At 42.4% G+C, this 20,962-nt stretch overlaps 2 protein-coding genes across 2 annotated transcripts; one reads left to right on the plus strand and one right to left on the minus strand.

Moving 5' to 3' along the window:
• Positions 1 to 473: 473 nt before the first annotated feature.
• Positions 474 to 10,320, plus strand: LOC146722112 (uncharacterized). The gene is made up of 5 exons (XM_085485412.1): positions 474 to 609; positions 3,215 to 5,167; positions 5,544 to 6,920; positions 7,196 to 8,346; positions 9,418 to 10,320. Exons 1-5 carry the CDS (start codon positions 474 to 476, stop codon positions 10,318 to 10,320), a joined length of 5,520 nt encoding a protein of 1,839 aa, XP_085341538.1.
• A 6,999-nt stretch (positions 10,321 to 17,319) lies between these two features.
• LOC146722113 (uncharacterized) lies at positions 17,320 to 18,087 on the minus strand. Its single transcript, XM_085485413.1, has 2 exons — positions 17,962 to 18,087; positions 17,320 to 17,901 (listed from the first exon to the last, which is right to left on the minus strand). The coding sequence occupies exons 1-2, from the start codon at positions 18,085 to 18,087 to the stop codon at positions 17,320 to 17,322; spliced, it is 708 nt and encodes a 235-aa protein (XP_085341539.1).
• Positions 18,088 to 20,962: the final 2,875 nt, after the last annotated feature.

A 20,962-nucleotide genomic window follows, 5' to 3' on the forward strand; every position in this document is an offset into this window, starting at 1 on the left:
ACATGCACCACCCCCTAATAGCAAAATAGGAACAACTAACCCCCGCGATACCAGACGATACATAGATAGACGCGTTGACGAAATCGAGATGCGCGAAACTCCTATATATAGGGAGGCCGGCATAGACAACCCTATGCTACGTGAGATAATGAGAGGCATGCGAGAACTACGTGGGGAAATGCTCACGGAAATAAACATATTACGCGAACAAATTCGTGACATTAACGCCATACGCTGACGAACGGGGTTAAACCCGCCGGGACACACACACCCTCGAGAGGGAAACGCGAGACCCAGACAATGACGACAAAAAATATGACGTTGTGTACGGACGAACAGAGAGTGACGCTAGACACCGACAAGGCTCGCAGGAGCCTTTTATATCGTTAAAAGAAGCACGGCAAATGATTCCGGAATTTGACGGGACGGCCCAACATAAATTACAGGAATTTCTAAGCACATGCACGTACGCCATGACAAACATACACTCTGCTAACGAGAGAGGATTGGTGGGAGCTATCCTATGCACAAAACTCAAAGGCAAAGCAATGCTAGATTTCCAAACGCGAGATATACAGACGTATGACGAACTGAAGCAACAGTTGGAATGTACGTATCAGAATAGGCAAAGCACTACGCACCTACAGATAGAATTTAATTCGTTGAAACAAAGAACAAATGAAGGCGCGCAAGCTTTCGGAACGCGCGTCGACACATTAGCTATGGAGCTGTTTGAATCTATGACGGAGGGAGAAGGTCACTCCCCCATTGAGAAGCGAGTTATTTTAAACACCATACAGAAGTAAGCCTTACAGAATTTCCAGATAGGACTACGCGACGAGGTACAACTACTTATTCGTTCTCGAAATTACCAAACACTGCAGGAGGCAATAATTGCCGCAACCGCCGAAGAAAAAGTAAAGGGCACAACTACAACGCGATCTAGCAATTACACAAATCGAAATCGTTATGAGGGAGCGCCGACGCAATCATCAAAAAATGCCGTACAATGCTATAAATGCGGAAAATCGGGGCACTACGAGCGAGAATGCCGTAACAGTAAATACGCGCTTCCGAAACCAGAGAAGTCAGATCGCGTAATCACAACAGAAAAGTTTTGCAACCACTGCAAAAAACGCGGACACAGCCGTGAAGAATGCTGGACGATAAACGGACGGCTAAAAACGACATCAAATCGCGACAGAATGAATGAGGAAAAAAAAATGCGTACCGTTAATTTAACCAAGAGTCGAAAGAAGCCGAAAACGAAAAAGGGTGATACGGATTCCGAGCAAAGCAGTAGCAGTTACGAACGCGACAGCAACGAGGGAGACTCGGAAGGAGAGACACCGGCACGCGCCGTCGAGTATCGCGTATCACACCTACGATCCACACTACAAGAGAGCGCGGGTTTAGATTTAATTACACTACCGATGCGCGAAGCTAGGAATGGCGCAGTTAAAATGCTATTCGATTCAGGGGCAACTATTTCATTAATAAAACTGAAACATCTAAAAGATGACGCACTAATTTATAAAGGAAAAATAACGCTCATTGGCATTACGTGACACAAAGCACGGACAATAGGAAAGACGCAGGCGACAATTGACATAGGAGGTCGAAAAATAAAGCACACAACCTACGTCGTCAAAGACGATTTCCCCATGGAATACGAAGGAATTCTCGGGATAGATTTTTTGCGGAAACAGGGAGTTAACTGTAATTTTAAAAAACGGGAACTCACCATAGGAGATGCCGTGTTAAATTTACAACCATACGAAAAGATCCGATTACAGCCGCGCAGCGAAACAATTATCCGAGCCGCCACAAATAAAAATAGCGCAGGAATCGTAAGAGCCGAACAAACTGCACCCGGTGTGTATATAGGACGATGCCTCGTGCAACCAGAGGACTACGTGTGTCCAAAATACAACTGACGAAGTTGTCGAGTTAAGAACGCCGCTAATAACTATAGACGAAATAGAAGGGGAAATGAAGCATGAAATAACCATCATACGAAAAGAAATTCCGAAGTATTCGAGCAAAAGAAATCGGGAAGTATGACAATTATTACGGACGGACCATCTCAACGTAGAAGAACGATAGGCTATACACAGGATATGCGAAGAATATTGCGATTTATTTTTGTTTAAAATTGTCACGTATTTTCGAAGCGACGAAGCAAGGTCAATCGTAGAAATTGAAAATATTCGACGCCGAGATGTTATTCCGGTTGTTTTCGATTCCGCGAGCGAGGAATCTACAAAAACTCGCCTTTGTCTCGCGTTTCGGAGCGTGATGGGGCAATCGTCCGCGAATAGGATTTCAGCACGTGTGCCACGCGTCGATCGGATGATCGATCGCCCCCTTAGCTGCCGAATTCCGCGAGGATCAAAAATGAGTCTACTCGAGGAGTCTGAACTGAAGAGACGTCTCCGTGTATATCAGCGAAAAGAGCATCGCGCGAATTTATCTCGTTCTAGAGCGAACTTCCGCGTTTTAATCTTGTCTGCGAGAGTTTTGAATAAAACTGCTTTGCCTCAAAAGTGAATTTCTCCACCTTTACAATTTTCTCCGCATCCAGTCTCCTTCGTATCTACGAGCCGACTTATAAATAAATAAATTTGCCTCTGCGCGGAAAATTAAAACAAATCGAAGGTTCTCGCACAGAAGTAAAATGGTCCTTTGAGCCGGATTGTGAAGATAACGAGGACGATAAGGTAAAACGGAGAAAGTGATTCTCGTGTGACTCTCGCGGACAGTGAAAAAGCGCGGGTGGACAATAGAAGCACATCGTCTTACAAACGAGTGTGCAAAAGAAGAGACAGGAACCAAGTGTCGAGTTCGCTCTCGAGAAACAAGTGTACGGGTAGACTCCGATTCACGTCGTCAAAACCCAATTCGACTCGTGAGACGAAACTTAGTGGTCTCTTTCGAGACAAACTCGTCGCGTTCGACAGTCAGGTCGTTCGCGAACTCGTGCCGTCGGCGCCGTTCACGCGCCCGACATACTCAGTGGTCTCTTTTGAGACAAATTCGTCGCGTTTCGACAACAAGGTCGTCCGCGAACTCTTGCCGTCCGCGCCGTTCACGCGCCTGACATAATCAATGGTCTCAAGTCAAACTTAAGACATACGCGTCGCGTTTGATAGAGGAAGCGTCCGCGAATCTTTCCGTCTGTACTACTGACGTTGCTCCGAAAAAATATCGACAGCAAAAGATCTGTTGATCGCGCAATTAGACACGATCTCTCAAGTGAAACGCGTGCTCGTGAATTACAAGAAGTTGGCTAAGGTCAATATTACCCTGCCAAAAATTCAAGGACGATTGGACGAGCTTACGTCGCTCTGGGCATCCTGCAGAGAGCTCCACGTCAAGCTCTTACAATCTACGTCTTCAGATGAACGGGCGAAGGCTGCCTACTTCGTCGATGAAGATTTTCTAATCGCTGAGGATGTCTACCTCGAGACGGCCGATACGCTCCGTGATATGATAAGTAAATTAAGCATCTCTTCACCGCCTTCTCTCGATCGTAGCACTGACTCCTCGTTTCGCGACAGTAATAATAATAGTTTTCAGTTGCCTCGTATTACGCTTCCAAAATTTTCGGGGAAGTTTTCCGAATGGGAAAGCTTCAAGAACACTTTCGAGTCTCTCGTTGCTAGTAACGGTACGCTCACTAACACTCAAAAGTTTCATTACCTGAAAACAAGTGTCATCGGTGACGCTGCCTTAATAATAAATAATTTAAAGATTTCGGATCCGAATTACGAATCGGCGTGGCAACTCTTAATTGCCGAATATGATGATGAGGCGACCTTGATTAATACTCACTTGCATGCTTTCATGAGCATGCCCGTTATGAAACATGAAAGCGTAGGCGAGTTAAAGAGATTGCGAGACACGGTGGCTGCATCGCTGGCCGCGCTGACGAATTTGAGTCGACCGGTTGCTCAGTGGGACGATATGCTTGTTTATTGCGTCTCACAAAAATTCTGTCAAAAAACGCGAAGCGAGTGGAACTTGAAGTGTTCCTCTATAACTTCAATTCCGGCGTACAAAGATATTCATGAATTTCTTACGACTCGAATCCGCGGATTGTCAGACTTCGCGGAAGTTTCAAGAGAAAGTGTTAATCAAAAGCCAGACAAGCCGCGTTCGTCAGTGCATAACGTCTCCGCTGTCAAGTGCATATGCTGCTCAGGCAATCATTTCGTGATAAAGTGCGAGCCGTTTCGTCAAAAATCAGTTGAACAACGAAATGAGCTCGCTCGCAAAAATCGTGTATGCTTTAATTGCTTGCGCTCGGGGCATATTTCGCCGAATTGCCCGAGCCAACAGCGATGCAACCACTGTAGTCGGTCTCATCATTCTTTATTGCATTCCGAAAATTATCAATCGTCAGCTGTCAGAAAAGGTTCGGAAGCTGCGAAACCGAGCGTGAAAACGAATGCGAAGTCCGACGCCTTGGACGGTTCCAATAACGCTGCCGTGGCCAGCGTCCAGACAATCGAGCCGCCGGACTTTACGACTCCGGCGGTTCTCCTCGCAACCGCGTGGGTGAACATCCACACCGCTGAGGGCCGACGCTTTAAGGTTCGCGCGCTATTGGATCAGGGATCCAATTTTAGTTTTATATCGGAATCTTTCTGTCAAACCATACGGACCAGGCGACAAAGAACCGATTTACAAATCAAAGGATTCGGGGAAACCTACACGGGTGCCGCAAAGTCGCGCGTGTCCTTGCGAATGACTCCGTGCGCGAAATCCGACCCGGTATTTCCAATCACAGTGTACGTGTTTCCGAAAATCACGTTGTACGCGGCTTCGCGAGTTCGACCTGTCGAATCGTGGCCTCACTTGAAGGGCCTTTCCCTCGCGGATCCGGATCCGTCGAGCAAACATCAAATTCATTTGCTTCTTGGAGCCGACGTTTATGGCTCACTTTTGATGCGCGACTTGAGGCAAGGTCCGCTCGGTACCCCCACAGCTCAACTAATCGCGCTTGGTTGGATTATTTCCGGTCCGACCGAAAATAAACGGAAGGCTTCAAAAGAAGCCGTTTTAAATTGCGTTCTCGGTCAAGAGATAGACACTCTTCTCCAGCGGTTCTGGGAAGATGAGGAGATCGCGCCTCAAATTCCCCTCACGGAGGAGGAAGAGATTTGTGAGCGACACTTCGTGCAGACGCATAGTCGGTTGTCCGACGGACGATACGTCGTTCGACTACCCTTTAAATGTGATCCTCCGATCGAAATCGGAGAGTCTCTTTCCATTGCGCGGTCGCTGTACAACCATATGGAAAACAGATTGAGAAATCGATCGGAACTGTATTCGCAGTATAACGAATTTCTAGCGGAATACGAGTCCCTCGGAACATATGACTAGCGTCGACGAGTCGGAAAAAACCGAGTAATTGCCCGTTTACATTCCGCACCACCCCGTGATTCGGGAAGATAGTTGCACGACTAAATTACGGGTCGTTTTCAACGCGTCGTGCCGAACTAGGAATGGCACGTCGTTGAATGACTTTTTATTAATAGGGCCCAAATTACAGCAAGATCTACCTGCCGTGTTATCGCGATGGCGACGGTGGAGCTTCGTCTGTACGGCCGACATCGCCAAGATGTTTCGGCAAATTCAAATTCATGAGCAAGATTCAGACTACCAAAGAATTCTTTGGCGTCCTCAAGCGAAAGCGCCCGTTCGACATTTTCGCTTGTTAACGGTCACTTACGGTCTCGCTCCCGCTCCGTATCTCGCAATGCGAGTATTGAAACAGCTCGCCCTTGACGAGGGAGAAAAGTTCAAGGCCGCGGTTCCTATCCTAGGAGAGTCTATTTATGTAGACGACGCCCTGTTTGGCGCGGATGATATAAAATCTTTAAAAAATACTCGCGTTCAATTGATGCAGTTAATGGAAAAGGGGGGGTTTCAATTAAGGAAATGGGCATCAAATTCGATCGAACTTCTCAAGGATTTGTCTGTTGACCAATCGGAAGTAACCGATCATCTAATCCTGACGGAAGATTCACTTAAAGTTTTCGGCCTGTCATGGATGCCTAACGAAGACGTGTTTCGCTTGGTCGTGAACTCGACCACCCCCAGCGTTCCTACCAAACGCTCAATTCTTTCATTTATCGCGAGGCTTTACGACCCTCTTGGATGGGCCGCTCCCGTCGTGATCGTGGCAAAAATAATACTTCAAGAGCTGTGGTTGTTACATTGCGAATGGGACTCTCTCATCTCCGATGAGTTAAAGTCCCGTTGGAATTATTTTGTATCAGAATTTCACAAATTAGAAATGATCAAAATTCCACGGTGGACTGGTCAAGGTCCACAAACTCTCGCGCTAGAGATACACGGTTTCGCTGACGCGTCAAATCGAGCTTATGCCGCCGTCGTATATCTTCGCGTCTATCATTCGCTTTCAGACTTCGCAATAAATTTAATCGCAGCAAAAACAAAGGTCGCGCCCGTGAAAACCGTGAGCATCCCGCGTCTAGAGTTAAACGCGGTAGTGTTATTGAGTCGCCTCGTAAAGTGGACTGTTAATTCGTTGCAGTTAGTTGGAACTCCGATCCATTGTTGGACGGATTCCACGATAGCTCTGGCGTGGTTGCGCCAGCACCCATCAAAGTGGAACACATACGTGGCCAACCGCGTGGCTGAAATACAGAACAATTTGCCATCTACTCGGTGGAGTCACGTATCATCGGCAGAGAACCCGGCGGATTGTGCGTCGCGCGGGCTATCCGCGTCTGAGTTAGTGTCGCATTCGCTATGGTGGACGGGACCACCATGGCTTCGGCAACCTTCAACGGCTTGGCCGATTCATGATATGACGAATACTAGACCCACTAATGAACTGCAGCAAGTTTCAGCTGAACTGCGAAAAACCAAAGTTCTTCACATTGAAGGTGAAGAAGAGTGGGATCTACTTTACAAATTTTCAAGTTAGACGAAGCTCGTCCGAGTGACGGCTTACGTCCACAGGTTCTCGCCTTACTGCGGAAGGAAAAGGTTCGTAAATTTAAAAAAGATTCGACACTGAGCGTCGACGAGCTTAAACGGGCCGAGCAATTCTGGCTGTCTTATGTCCAGCGGAGAGCTTTCAAAGTCAAATTCAAAACTTTGCAAAAGACTGCCACGATTTCAAAAAGGAGTTCCCTTCGAACTTTTGCTCCATTCTTAGGAGAAGATTCGGTACTCCGGCTTGGCGGGCGGTTGCGACACTCCGCTCTTAGCTACGATGAGCAACATCCCGTAATCGTGCCGCGCGGACAACTCGCTTACCTTCTAATCGCTCAAGCTCATAAGAGTACACTCCACGGTGGAGTTCAAATCGTGCTGCGCATTCTTCGTCAGAATTATTGGTTAATGGGAGGGCGAAACTCCGTCAAGGGATATATAAGACAATGCATCCCTTGCGTACGTCACTCGGCTAAACTTTTGAGCCAATTCATGGGAGACCTCCCGTCTCCACGCGTCAATCCGTCGTCTCCATTTGCTCATACGGGAGTGGATTATGCTGGTCCTTTCTTAGTCACGCCGTTCGTTGGCAGAGGCCAAACAACCAGACAAACTTATATAGCTTTGTTCATCTGCCTCGTCACGAAAGCAATCCACGTAGAGCTAGTCGAAGACTACTCTAGCGCTGGGTTCCTCGCCGCCTTTCGGCGATTTGTGAGCCGAAGGGGCTTGCCGTCCAAGCTATATAGCGATAATGGAACGAACTTCCACGGGGCTGACAAGGAATTGAACGACGCGTTCAGCGCCTTGATGAAGGATTCGTCATTGCACGACATCCTTGCAAATGACAAAATTGAATGGAACTTCATTCCGTCTGCGGCTCCTCACTTCGGTGGGCTATGGGAGGCGGGAATCAAAAGTCTCAAGTCGCACTTAAAACGAGTCGCCGGTTCGCGAACTCTGTCACAGGCCGAATTCGCGACGTTATTATGCCAAATCGAGGCGTGCTTAAATTCTCGTCCGATCGCGGCATTAAGCGACGATCCGAGTGACCTATCGGCACTCACTCCGGGTCATTTCCTGATCGGGCGCCCCATAATTGCGATACCGGAGGAGTCAGTGCTCAAAAGTAATGCGAATCGACTATCGCGATGGCAGATGGTCCATTCTTTAGTCGAACAGATTTGGCGCTTGTGGTCGCAAGACTACTTACACTCCCTGCAGCAGCGGCGTAAGTGGTCGGAAAAAACGTCTTGTTTTTGCATAGGAGAACTCGCCTTGTTGAAGAATCCCTTGCTCCCTCCGAGCAAGTGGAACTTAGCGCGAGTCACGCAGATTCATCCCGGCTCGGATAGACTCGTGCGAGTAGTTACGGTGAGAACTGCGAGCTCGATCCTGAAACGACCAATTACGCTACTGTGCCGGCTGCCAATCAATAGCAATATTTGAAAATTGTACTTGCGTTAAACTTAGATTGTAATTATTTGATAAATTTCGGGTGTGATTTATGTATTTAGCGTCAAAATCTACTATGTTAGGCAATATTCTCCTCTTCGGCGTGGTTTTCGAGCCAGGTATCGCATTTATGACTTTGTTATTCGACCCATCGCATTGTCGGTAGAATTTTGAAACATGTATAATTGTATTTGCGTGCTCGAACAGCCGAAAGAGGCGAATATTTGCTAAGGCTCAGTGCCTATTGAAAATTGAGAGCGTCTTTATAATTTAGAAATATTTACTCGAAAATTGTAAAAGGTTTTTTCACCTTCTGATTACTTGCCCTCGTTATTCGATCGCAAGGAATTATTGCATTGATCTCTTGTTTGATTTCTTGATTGATTGAAAATTGATTTATTGTCTTCATCGTACGTTAAAGACTACCGTTGGCTATATTTCGCATATTCGCATACGTTCAAATGCGAGGCGGGCGGTATGTTTAAAATTGTCACGTATTTTCGAAGCGACGAAGCAAGGTCAATCGTAGAAATTGAAAATATTCGACGCCGAGATGTTATTCCGGTTGTTTTCGATTCCGCGAGCGAGGAATCTACAAAAACTCGCCTTTGTCTCGCGTTTCGGAGCGTGATGGGGCAATCGTCCGCGAATAGGATTTCAGCACGTGTGCCACGCGTCGATCGGATGATCGATCGCCCCCTTAGCTGCCGAATTCCGCGAGGATCAAAAATGAGTCTACTCGAGGAGTCTGAACTGAAGAGACGTCTCCGTGTATATCAGCGAAAAGAGCATCGCGCGAATTTATCTCGTTCTAGAGCGAACTTCCGCGTTTTAATCTTGTCTACGAGAGTTTTGAATAAAACTGCTTTGCCTCAAAAGTGAATTTCTCCACCTTTACAATTTTCTCCGCATCCAGTCTCCTTCGTATCTGCGAGCCGACTTATAAATAAATAAATTTGCCTTTGCGCGGAAAATTAAAACAAATCGAAGGTTCTCGCACAATTTCTTTTGAATGGAGAACCACTGAGCTGCACCGCGACCGTGGAACATGAAATAACCACGCGCGCCGATTCAGCACCGGTCAACGTACGACCGTACCGCCTGCCGGAGAAGCATAAGGCGGAGGTAAATAAACAAGTTAAAGAGATGCTAGATGCTGGCATTATCAGGTCAAGCGTTAGCCAATGGAACGCTCCACTGTTAGTAGTGCCGAAAAAAGCTGACGCATCCGGAAACCCAAGACTAAGGGTAGTTGTAGATTTCAGAAAGGTAAATGACCTTACAGTAGGCGACTCGTTTCCGCTACCAAACATCACGGACATTTTGGACCAGCTGGGAAACGCTAAATATTTTACAACGCTCAATTTAGCATCAGGTTACCACCAGATACCGATGGCTGAATACGATAAAAAGAAAACGGCTTTCTCAACTCTTTTTGGACATTATGAGTTCAACAGAATGCCATTTGGACTGAAGAATGCACCCGCGACCTTCCAACGACTAATGAATTCAGTACTGACTGGAATTCAAGGGCTCAAATGTCTTGTATATCTCGACGACATTGTCATATATGGGTCAAGTTTAGAGAACCATAATATAAGGCTCAGGGAAGTATTGCAGAGATTACGGACACACAACATGAAATTGCAGCCAGATAAATGTGAATTTTTACGAAAAGAAGTTATATACTTAGGGCACATAATCTCGGAAAACGGTATATTACCAGACCCATCAAAATTAGAGGCGGTAAAAAATTTTCCGACGCCGCAAAAAGTTAAAGATGTACAGGCATTTATAGGACTTGCCGGTTATTATAGGAAATTCATTCAGGATTTCTCAAAGATCGCAAAACCCCTGACTAGATTGACAAAAAAGGGCGAAACCTTCGGATGAAACAGCGAGCAACAAATTGCGTTCGATATTTTAAAAGATAAGCTAATAACAGCACCGATATTACAATATCCGGATTTTAGTAAGGAATTTAATATAACTACAGACGCGTCCGATTATGCAATCGGAGCCGTGCTCTCACAGGGGCTCATAGGCAATGACCGCCCTGTTGCTTACGCAAGCAGAGTGCTATCTCGCGCGGAGCAGAATTACAGCACAACTGAAAAAGAATAATTAGCGATTGTATGGGCCGTAAAACATTTTAGACCATACGTATACGGGACCAAATTCAAAATTATCACGGATCATAAACCATTGGTATGGCTATTTAACGTAAATGACCCCGGACCAAGGGTAATTCGCTGGAGATTAAAATTAGAAGAATACGATTACGAAATCATACATAAGGCCGGACGAGCGAACGCAAACGCTGATGCATTGAGTCGGAACGTAATCCGAAACGCTGACTCAAGCGAAAGGACGGGAGGTATATGCAAGATAGAAAAAGAAGAGGTAAACGGCGCTAATAATGAAAGGATGTACACCAAAGAGGAAAAACAACAGATACTGTATGAATATCACGATGCGCCCATTGGAGGACATCAGGGAATAGAAAGAACAATTAAGAGGATTCGTTTAGATCATGATTGGCCGGGTTTAACAAAAGACGTCAAGAAATACATCGCCAAGTGTGAGTCATGTCAAAAAAATAAATTGTCGCGGAAAAATAAAGCACCGTTAATAATTACAGATACGCCTGGTAAGCCATTTGAAAAATGTGCGTTGGACATTGTAGGGCCGCTAACAATAACTACGAATGGGAGTAAATATTTATTAACATTCCAAGACATCCTAACAAAATTTAGTAAGGCGATTCCAATACCAAACCAGGAAGCCGGCACAATCGCAAAAGAGTTCGTAACGAAAATAATCCTAGAACACGGAATACCGGGAAAAATTTTGACAGATCAAGGGACAAACTTTTTAAGTGAAATATTTAAGAACACATGTAAACTGTTAAAAATCAAAAAATTACAAACAACCGCGTATCATCCGGAAACAAATGGGGCACTCGAACGATCACATAGGACATTAGCAGAATATCTTTGCCATTATGTTGACGCTGATTAAACAGACTGGGACGAATGGACACCTTATGCAATGTTTACTTATAATACGACCCCGCACAGTGCAACGGGGTACACGCCGTTTGAATTAATTTACGGACATCAGGCCAACCTACCGACGGCATTAACAAAACCACCGAGGGCCACATACAGCTACGATGATTACGCTCAAGAGCTTAGGGAAAGATTAAGGGCCACACAACAAATTGCGAAGGATCGCGTAAACGAAGAAAAAATCAAATCAAAAAAATATTATGATAAAGACGCGAAAGAAATAAAATTTAAAGTCGGTGATAAAGTGCTTATATATGACGATACGCTACGACGCGGACGATCAAAGAAACTTGACGCCTTATGGGCAGGACCGTATACGATAATCGAAAAGAACTCCGATGTCAACTACACAGTAAAGAAAGGAAGAAGAGCAGTACGCATACACACAAACAGACTAAAATCATTTATCGAAAATTGAGACTTACCTATTCTGGTATCGCGAATCGATCAAGGCTGGTCGTCCCCACCAAAACCACCACCTCACGCACCACTCGCGTACCGGTACGCGTATCGAGGGTGACGTGCAAGGAATGCGGCTCACCCGCCCTCCGGGACACATTCGCCCACCGGAGCACCACATCGTACGCCCGGGTATATTCGTCCCCCGTTATTTCGGGCCCCACAACAGGGGCGCGGGCGCGACAGTAGGGACACAACAAATCATCTAAATGCGAATAGGCATTGCACCTAATACAATTAAATCGAAAACACATGATAATACGTCGTGCCGCACGTAACAAAAATTGTCCTAAGACTGAAGAAACGACAGAAGATATAAAAAACGAATGCTCCGCTTTTTTGATAAAAATTGCATACAAAAGTATAAAATAGTAAGGGGAATTATATATATTACAGGATGATCATATTCAATGCCAACGCAGCGATATTGAGACGGTCAAGCCAAGAGCCATACGAACTCGAGGAATTTACCAACGAACCAGGGATACATTTTGAAAAAATAGGCCATTTACATTGTTCTAAAAGCACGTGGAAACTAGTAATAAAACTAGACCTAGCAACATTAACTGCGAAACAGGGTTACATACGAAATTATATAGAGCGTACAGAAAAAGCGTGCAATGTGTTAACGCAACAAAACACATGCCTTAATTTAGTTAGTATTACAAAACAAACACTAAACTATTTGGAAAAGACGACAATACAAATAACTACACTCTACGACAGACGTACAGACAAACGTAGGGGAATAATTGACGGGATAGGAACAGTAGCAAAAACATTGTTCGGTACCATGACGCCGATGACGAAAAACGCATAAATGGCCAGAGAGGTGGATGGAAGAGGTAATAGTGCCAATAGTGAAGAAAGGGGAAGGGAAAGAATGAAGGATTATAGGGGAGTGACCTTGATGCCGACACTGTACAAGATTTATACGGTGGTGCTGGCGGAAAGAATAAAGAGGGAGGTGGAGGAAAAGAGTATAGTGCCAGAAAATCAGACAGGACTCAGGAAAGGAAGGGGTACAATGAATAACATATATGTACTGAATTATGTAATAAACAGACAGTTGGGAAGAAAGGGGGAAAAGATGACAGCAATGTTTGTGGATTGAAAGGCGGCGTTTGACTCGGTGAATAGAGGGAAGTTAATAGAGGCAATGGGGGAGAGATAGAGAGAGAGAAAGAGAAGGGAGGGTAACGATAGGGCTGAGGAGAAGAATGATGGAGGTGCTGAAGGAAATAAAATGTAGGATAAGGATAGGAGAGAAGATAGGAGAGGTGTTTTGGACGAAAAAAGGAGTGAAGCAGAGATCCCCGTTGAGCCCGATATTATTTAACATTTTGACGGCGGATTTAGAGGAAAAAATGGGGAGAGTAAGAAAAGGAGAGTAAGAAGGAAAGGAGTAGGATAGAAGAGAAGAGAATATACACGCTGGCATATGCATGGTATTAGTAGCGGAGGAAGAAGATGAACTGAGAAGCATGATAGAGAGACTGAAAGAATATCTGGAGCAGGAGCTGGAATTAAACGCAAAAAAGACAAGGATTATAAGGTTTAGAAGAGAAGGAGGAAGGTGGAAAAAAGAAAGTGGAAATGGAAAGGAAAAAAAATGGAGGAGGTGAAAGAATTCACATACTTAGGCTACAGGTTGCAGAGAAATAGAAGGCAAGGAGGGCGGTGAAAGATAGGATAAGAAAGCAGCAGTCATAGAACAAGTATGGGTAATAGGGAAAAGGAGATTTAGAAAAAATTGGGGGAGGAGATTATGGCTATTTGATAAGTTAGTCTGGACGGTCATGAGTTATGGAGTACAAATATGGGGGTGGAAAGAGAGAGAAGGAATGGAAAGGTGAGAAGAGAGGTACTTAAGATGGATGTTAGGGATGGAAAGAAGAGCGCCGTGATATATAGTAAAAGAGGAGCTGAAAATGAATAAATTAAGGACAAGAGCAGGGAAAAGAGCGTGGAGTTTTGAGAAGAGGTTGGAGAAGGAAAAGAGAAGCGGGTTGGCAAGATGTTGGGAAGAATTGAAGGGCAGGACAAAAAAAAGAAAGGAAGGGTCGGAATGGGAAAGAAAAAGAGAGGATTTTTTCAGGAAAAAAGGATGGAGGATAGAAGACGTGACAAAGAAGAGCGGAGAAAAGGAGGGGTGGTACGGGGAAGTAATTAGGAGAGACGTGGAAGAGCAAAGAAGAGAGAAAAAGAGGAGAGAATAGAGAGATCAGGGCACAATAGATGGTATAAGGAGGTGAGAGTAGAGGGGGTGCCGGAATATTTGAAGAAGAAATGGGGAGAAAGCAGATGAAAGAGGGTAGCAAGATTTAGACTAGATAATAAAGTGTTAGGAAGTTGATATTGGAAGGAGGCAGAAAAGTAGAAATGCAGAGTGCGTGGAGGAAAGAAGGAGTCATGGGCACACGTATGGAAGAGATGTAGGGTGAATGGGGAAAGGGAAATGAGTTGGCAGGAGATAGTGAGAGAGATTTTAGAGGAAAAAGAGAAGAAGAGAGGAGGAGGATGAGGAGAGATGAGGGAGAGTGAGGTAGGATGAAGCAGGTGAGGGAAGTTATAAAGAAAAAAGAGTAAAGGCAAGAAGAAACAGAAGTCCTATGCGGCGTGTGTGTGTATATTAGGGAGTTGAGCGGAAGCTAAAGGGAGATGGCCATTAGGGCGACCCAGAGTGGATGCTCAATCCCCTAGAAATATTAGCCCAGCAAACACCGATATATAATTATTACATTGCTATAATAAAACGGAATATAACAAATAATATAACGTGTACGTAACATTCATGTTAGTTGTAATTTCCCACTCATAGATGTAACATTTTAATATAACATATATATTGATATAGGATATATATATATATATTTATATATATATAGAAAGAACAGAAATGGAAGAAATATGTACCGGGTGTTTAAATAAGCGTTACAAATTTTTACCTCTACTAATATTTGTAGAAAAAATGTTTCAAATAAAAGTTTTAGTATCTCAAAGAGGGGCATAGTTGATGTCATAAAAATGTTTGTAAGAGGCAATTTTCAAGCTTATTTATTTAGTCAATTTAATTATTTTATATAGAATTATTTTAAGCGTTTATGTAAATAGATTTTTTGTAATATTTTGCATAAAAAATATAAGAAAATGTAGCCAAGAATTAAACAGTTTTTGAGATATTTTGCCTAATCTGACATATTTTTGATATGAAATACAAAATATCTCGTATAATATTTAGTTTTCAATAATCTTGCTTTTATGGATAGACTAGATAACACAAGCGCCAAACACATTTTCACTACGCAAATGTACATAATTTTAATTCGTCAAATTTCTTTTATATAAATAATTTTTTATTTTCCATTATGTTTATAATTTTAATTCTTGAATTTCTTTATGCACTTAATATTAATTCGCCGTATTTCTATTATGTAAATAACTGAAATTGTACCTAATAGAAATTCGGCCAGTTGAATTTATGTACACAATAAAAATTTGATGAATTGAAATTATAATACAATATAGAAATTACTTATGTATTGTACATAGTAAAAATTCGGCGAATAAAAATTTAAAACATAATACAAATTTAAGAATTAAAATTACACAATGAAAATTCAAGAATAAAATTATGTACATATAGAAATTCAGCAAATTAAAATTATTTACATCAAGGAAATACGACAAATTAAAATTATATACATAATAGAAATTGAGCAAATTAAAATTATTTAGATAAAAGAAATACGATGAATTAAAATTATGTACTTAATAGAAATTAGAAATTTAATAAATTAAAATTATGTACATAATAGAAATTTGGGAATTAAAATTATGTACGTAATAAAAATTCGGAAATAAAAATTATGTCATTATTCTCAGCCATCTTTGGTCCACTCCTGAACATAAGCCTCTTTGTTCCCCTTCCATGCCTTTCTGTCCGCTGCCACCCTTAACCAGTTGCCCTTTACGTTTATTTTCTTGATGTCATCTGTCCATTGCCTTTGAGGTCGCCCTACACCTTTTCTGTTCGCTCTTGGTCTCCATTGGATTATTCTCTTTGTCCATCTCGAGTCATCATGTCTGGCAACATGACCCACTCATTGCCATTTCATCTTGGCAATACGTGCCATGATGTCCGTAACTTTAGTACGCCTTCTTATCTCCTCGTTCCTTACTTTATCTCAAAGACTAATACCCAACATAGCTTTTTCCATGACCCTTTGACAGACTTTCAATCTGTTGGCGCTACTCTGTGTGAGTGCTATTGTTTTCATACCATACACCGCGACCGGTAGTACACAGATCTCGTATACTTTTCTCTTCAGGTTGATGGGCATAGCCTGGTTTCTAAGGATGAAGGCTAGCTTTCCAAAAGCGGTCCACGCCAGCCCCATACCTCTGGCACTCTCTGCACCTTGGTTGTCTTTACCTAGCTTAAGTTTGTGTTCCAGATATATGTAATGGTCCACTACTTCAAGGACTCGACCTTCAACCGTAATTTGAACCTGGTCTGGGCTCAAGATTTTTGTCTTTTGTAGATTCATCCTCAGTCCTTTCTTTGCTGATTTCTGGTGCAGTTGTTCGAGCGTGACTTTTAGTTCCATTGGGTCACTGCTGATCAGGATTATATCATCCGCGAATCTTACAATTAGATGATTGAGGTAGAAGCCATCCACACTGATGCCCTTATTTTCTCAGGGTAAACTCTTGAATATGTCCTCTAATGCCAGAGTAAAAAGTTTAGGCGAGATCGTGTCGCCCTGTCTTACACCTCTTTTGATCCTTATCTTTTCCGTTACCATGTCTTCCTCCAGTCTTACTTGAAGCGAGGCATTTTCGTAAATGTGTTTAATCAGATTGGTGTATCGAAAGTCTATTCTTGCCTTATCCATTGCTTCGAAAACTGCCCAAATCTCTATGGAATTAAATGCCTTTTGGTAGTCTATGAAAGCCAGATAAAGTGGGATGTTATATTCCGTTGCTTTCTCTATTAGAGTATGCATAGTTTGTAGATGATCTACTGTGCTGTAGTTTTTCCGGAACTCAGTTTGTTCTATTGGCTGATAAAAGTTAAATTTGTTGTTTAGTCTATTTGCCATTATTCTCATCAACAATTTATAGAAGACGGAAAGTAGACTGATTGGACGATAGTTTTCTATATTTGTGTGATCCCCTTTCTTGAATAACAAGATAACTTTAGCATTGCTCCAAGAGGTTGGTATTTGTTGTTGTTCTAAGCATTTGTTTAGGAGGTTAAGCAATGCTACCTCCAGAGGTTTTTCTCTCATTTTTAAAATTTTACTTGTCACCCTGTCTTCTCCTGGAGTCTTTTGGTTCTTTTCATCTTCATTGCTACTCACAGTTCATCTTTGTCAATTCCTGGAATCTCTTCCGAACCGACATTTAGGATTTTTTGTCCTCTGTTTCCTACCTTGTCCGGCCTTGGAAATGCTACACTGTATAGCTTGCAATAAAATCTTTGAATGGTGTCGGTGATATCATTATCATCTTTATCTGTGATTATTTCTCCTTTTTCATCTCTTATGGCGTAGATCTTTGTTTTACCTCTTGCTATCTTGGAACGTAGAACTTTCATATTGGCGTCCCCCTCAATAGTTTTGCGGGCTAGTTCGGTGTTATGATTTCGTAAATCTCTCCGTATACTTTTCCTGATCTTTTTGTTTAGATCTCTGTATTCTTCTGATTCTCTATTCGTTTGCCATCGTTTTTCTATGAGATGTTTAGTATCTGTACTTAGCTTGTTGTTCTTTTCTTGTTTTATTTGTGCATTAATTTTTTTGTGGCTATTTGAATACTCCTGGTGATCCTCTCCAACAGTTTGTTGATGTCTATTCCTGCTAGATTTTGTGGCTGTAATTTTGTTTGGAGTGTTTTTTGGTATTCTAGCTGTTTTAATTCCAATTCTTTTAATATGAGTCTGAAGGTTTTGTCTTCATCAGCTTACGCGTTTAATGTTGATTAGGATCCTAGCCCTTACCAGACGATGGTCACTTCCAATGTGAAATTTATTCAAGACTGAATCATCTGTGCATTTCTTCTTGGTATTTGTGAGGATGTAATCGATCTCGTTTTTTGTCAAGTTGTTTGGGCTTTTCAAGTCCATTCCTTTGAGGTAATTTTTTTGAAAAAAGTGTTCATGCAGACTGAGTTTCGCTGCCGAGATAATCCACCAACATTTGGCTCTGCTATTTCTGGCCCCCAAGCCGTATGGTCCTATAATTTGAGGATCCTCTGCTGTCCTTGGGCCATCTTAGCATTAAAGTCTTCTATAACCACCGTAAATGTCGCTTTTCCCGCTCTTCTTGCTTGTACTCACATCCTCGTATAGCTACTCTATTCCTCATCTTCCGCTGTGGTGGTCGGCGCATAGACCTGTATTACCTGGATGGTGTAATCTCTGATTTAACTTCATCACGATGTAAATGACTCTTTCTAAAATGGCCCTTTAGTGACAAGGTGTTTTTAAGTTTTTGTGAACCATGATCGCCACTCCTCCATTATGTGTATTGTTGATAGAGTTATTCTGATATAGCATATGTCCCGATTTGAGCACTGCCCCAACCTCACCCATCAGACGTGTCTCGCAAATTCTTAAAACGCTTCACTTAGCTTTTCCCCAAAAATTTTTTACTTGTTAAAAAAAAATAAATATTCTAAAATCCCCCAACGTTTTTCTTTCTAAACCCTTTTTAACTATAAACCCCTTTTTATTTAAGAAATTGGGGACTTCAAATCATAGTGAGGACTAGTGCTTCTTCTTACATCTACCTATTTTTCGAATATTTTAAAAAAAGGGAAAAAAATTAATTTTTTTCAAGTAACAATTTTCCCCAAAAAAAATTATTTTTAAAAAATTGATTCTATTTCCCCTTATTTGGGGATCTTATATTTAATATAAACTAATGATTCTTCCAAACTTTTTTTTCTGCCAATTGTGTTTTTCATATAGAAAGAATTTTCATCACCCAATATCTAAAAATTATAATTTTAACATTTTCTTTAAAATTCAAAAATAAAATTATAAAAAAAAATTTAAAATTAAAGAATTGATTTTAAAAATCAAACCGGTTATCACAAAATTCAACCTTTTTCATTACTTTTGAAATTTTCCTTAATACGGAACTTGGTTAAAATACAATAACTTTTTTTTTTAAAGGGTTTTTCTTTTTTGCAAAAAAAGGTTTTTGGCCCCCAATATTTTTTTTGGGGTTGTTTTTTTTTCCCCGAAAACAAGAGGTACAAAAAAGTTTTTTTCCATAACTTTTTAAAAAAAAATAGAATATCAGGAGACGCGGTAGTGTCCCGGGGCCATTTCCCCAAACCAAAAAACCTTTTAAAAAGACACAAAAACCCCCCTTCCCCTTCCACCAAAAAATTCCAAATTTTTTTGGGGGTGTAGAACTACTAAAAAAAAAAAATTTTGAATTCCCACAAACATAACCTAAAAAGGGGGGCATCGCCACGAAAAATTTCCCCCCCAAAGGGGAAAAAAAAATCGGAAAACCCGGGGTTCCGGAAAAAAACGGCAAAAAGTGCGTTTTTTCCCCAAAAAAAAATTAAAAAAACCTCCTTCTTTTTTTTCTTCTCTTTTTCTTCTTTTTTCTTTCTTCTTCTTCTTTCTTCTTCTTCTTCTTCTTCTTTCTCTGCCCCGAAAAAAAATCTCTTCTCACCTTTCCCCCCACCCCCCCAAAACCTCCCCCCCCCCTTTCCCTCCCACCCCCCCCCACCCCCACCCCCCCCCTTTTTCCCCCCCCAAAACCCCACCCCTTCCCCCCCACCCCCCCCCCCTTTCCCACCCCCCCCCCCCACTGCCCCCCCCCCCCCCACCCCTTTTTGGGGTTCCCTTTTTTTTTCCCCTCTTTTCATTCCCTCCCCCCCTTTTTTTCCTTTTCCGGTTTTTTTCACCTTTTTCCCCCCCTTTTTTTTTTCCTCTTTCCACCCTCTTTCGGCCCTTTTTTCCACCCCCCCCTTTCGTCCTCTCCCCCCTTTTCCCCCTCTTTCCTCCCCCTTTCACCCCTCTTTCATTTCCCCTCCCCCCCCCTTTTTCTTTCTTTTCCCCCCTTTTTTTCCTTTTCTTTTAAACCCCTTTTTTCCTTCTCTCTCACCCCTCTTTCGTCCTCTCCTCCCCTTTTTTTCTTCTCTCAAAACCCTTTTCCCAAAACCACCTTCTTCATTTCCTCTTCATTTTCCCTTCCACCCCCTTTTTTTTTTCCCTCTCCCCCCCCCTTTTCGCCCCCCTTTTTTTTTCACCCACCCTCTTTCCCCTTTTTTCATCTCTTTCTTCCTCTCCACCCTCTTTCATTTTTTCTCACCCTTTTTAAAAACCCTTTTTTGGGCCCTTTTTTTCAAAATTCAAAACCTTTTTTCACTCTCTTTTCGCCCCCCTCTCCACCCTTTTTAAAATTTTTTCCCCCAACCCCTTTTGCCCCTCTCATTTTTTTTTTCCCCCTCTTTCACACTCTTTTTTCCTCTCTCAACCCTCTTTTTTTCCCTTCTTTTTTCCCCCTTTTTTTCGTTCTCTCTCACCCTCTTTTTCGACCTTTTCCCCGCCCTTTTTTTCACCCCCCTTTTCTTTTCGTCCTCTCCCACCCTCTCTCCCTCTTTCACATTTTTCATCACCCTTGTACCCTTTTCCCCTCACCCCTTTTTTCGTTTCTTTTAAAACCCTCTTTCCCCTATCTCGTCTTCTCTTTCCGCTCATTCGTCCCCCTCAAAACCCTATTTTAAAAAAAAATAAAAAAAAATAAAAAGGGCCCCAAGGCCAAAATTTTCAAAAGAAGGTCCCAAAAAAATTTAAAAACCTAGTCTGAAAATAAAAAAATTAACTCTCAAAATTCCAGATTCCCAAAATTTTTTAACCCCCAAATATTTTTTTTTTTTAAAAAAAAGGGGGGGGAAAGAAAAAATACCCCCTACTTAACCCCAAGTTTTTTTGCGTTAATTGTACTTGAACGAAAAAAATAATTAAATGATTTAAA

Source organism: Nylanderia fulva, unplaced genomic scaffold (assembly GCF_048542155.1).
Source record: "Nylanderia fulva isolate GAGA-0341 unplaced genomic scaffold, ASM4854215v1 Scaffold369, whole genome shotgun sequence".
Classification (NCBI taxonomy): Eukaryota; Metazoa; Arthropoda; class Insecta; order Hymenoptera; family Formicidae; genus Nylanderia; species Nylanderia fulva.

Excerpts from the sequence above, each read along its gene's own strand:
- LOC146722112 (XM_085485412.1), top strand. The coding sequence starts at position 474 with ATGACAAACATACACTCTGCTAACGAGAGAGGATTGGTGGGAGCTATC. Across the intron at positions 5,168-5,543 it reads CACGGAGGAGGAAGAGATTT|GGCCCAAATTACAGCAAGAT; the intron begins GTGAGCGACACT and ends TTTTATTAATAG. Across the intron at positions 8,347-9,417 it reads GACTCGTGCGAGTAGTTACG|GTTCTCGCACAATTTCTTTT; the intron begins GTGAGAACTGCG and ends AACAAATCGAAG.
- LOC146722113 (XM_085485413.1), bottom strand. The coding sequence starts at position 18,087 with ATGGACTTGAAAAGCCCAAACAACTTGACAAAAAACGAGATCGATTAC. Across the intron at positions 17,902-17,961 it reads TTGGAAGTGACCATCGTCTG|ACTCATATTAAAAGAATTGG; the intron begins GTAAGGGCTAGG and ends CAAAACCTTCAG.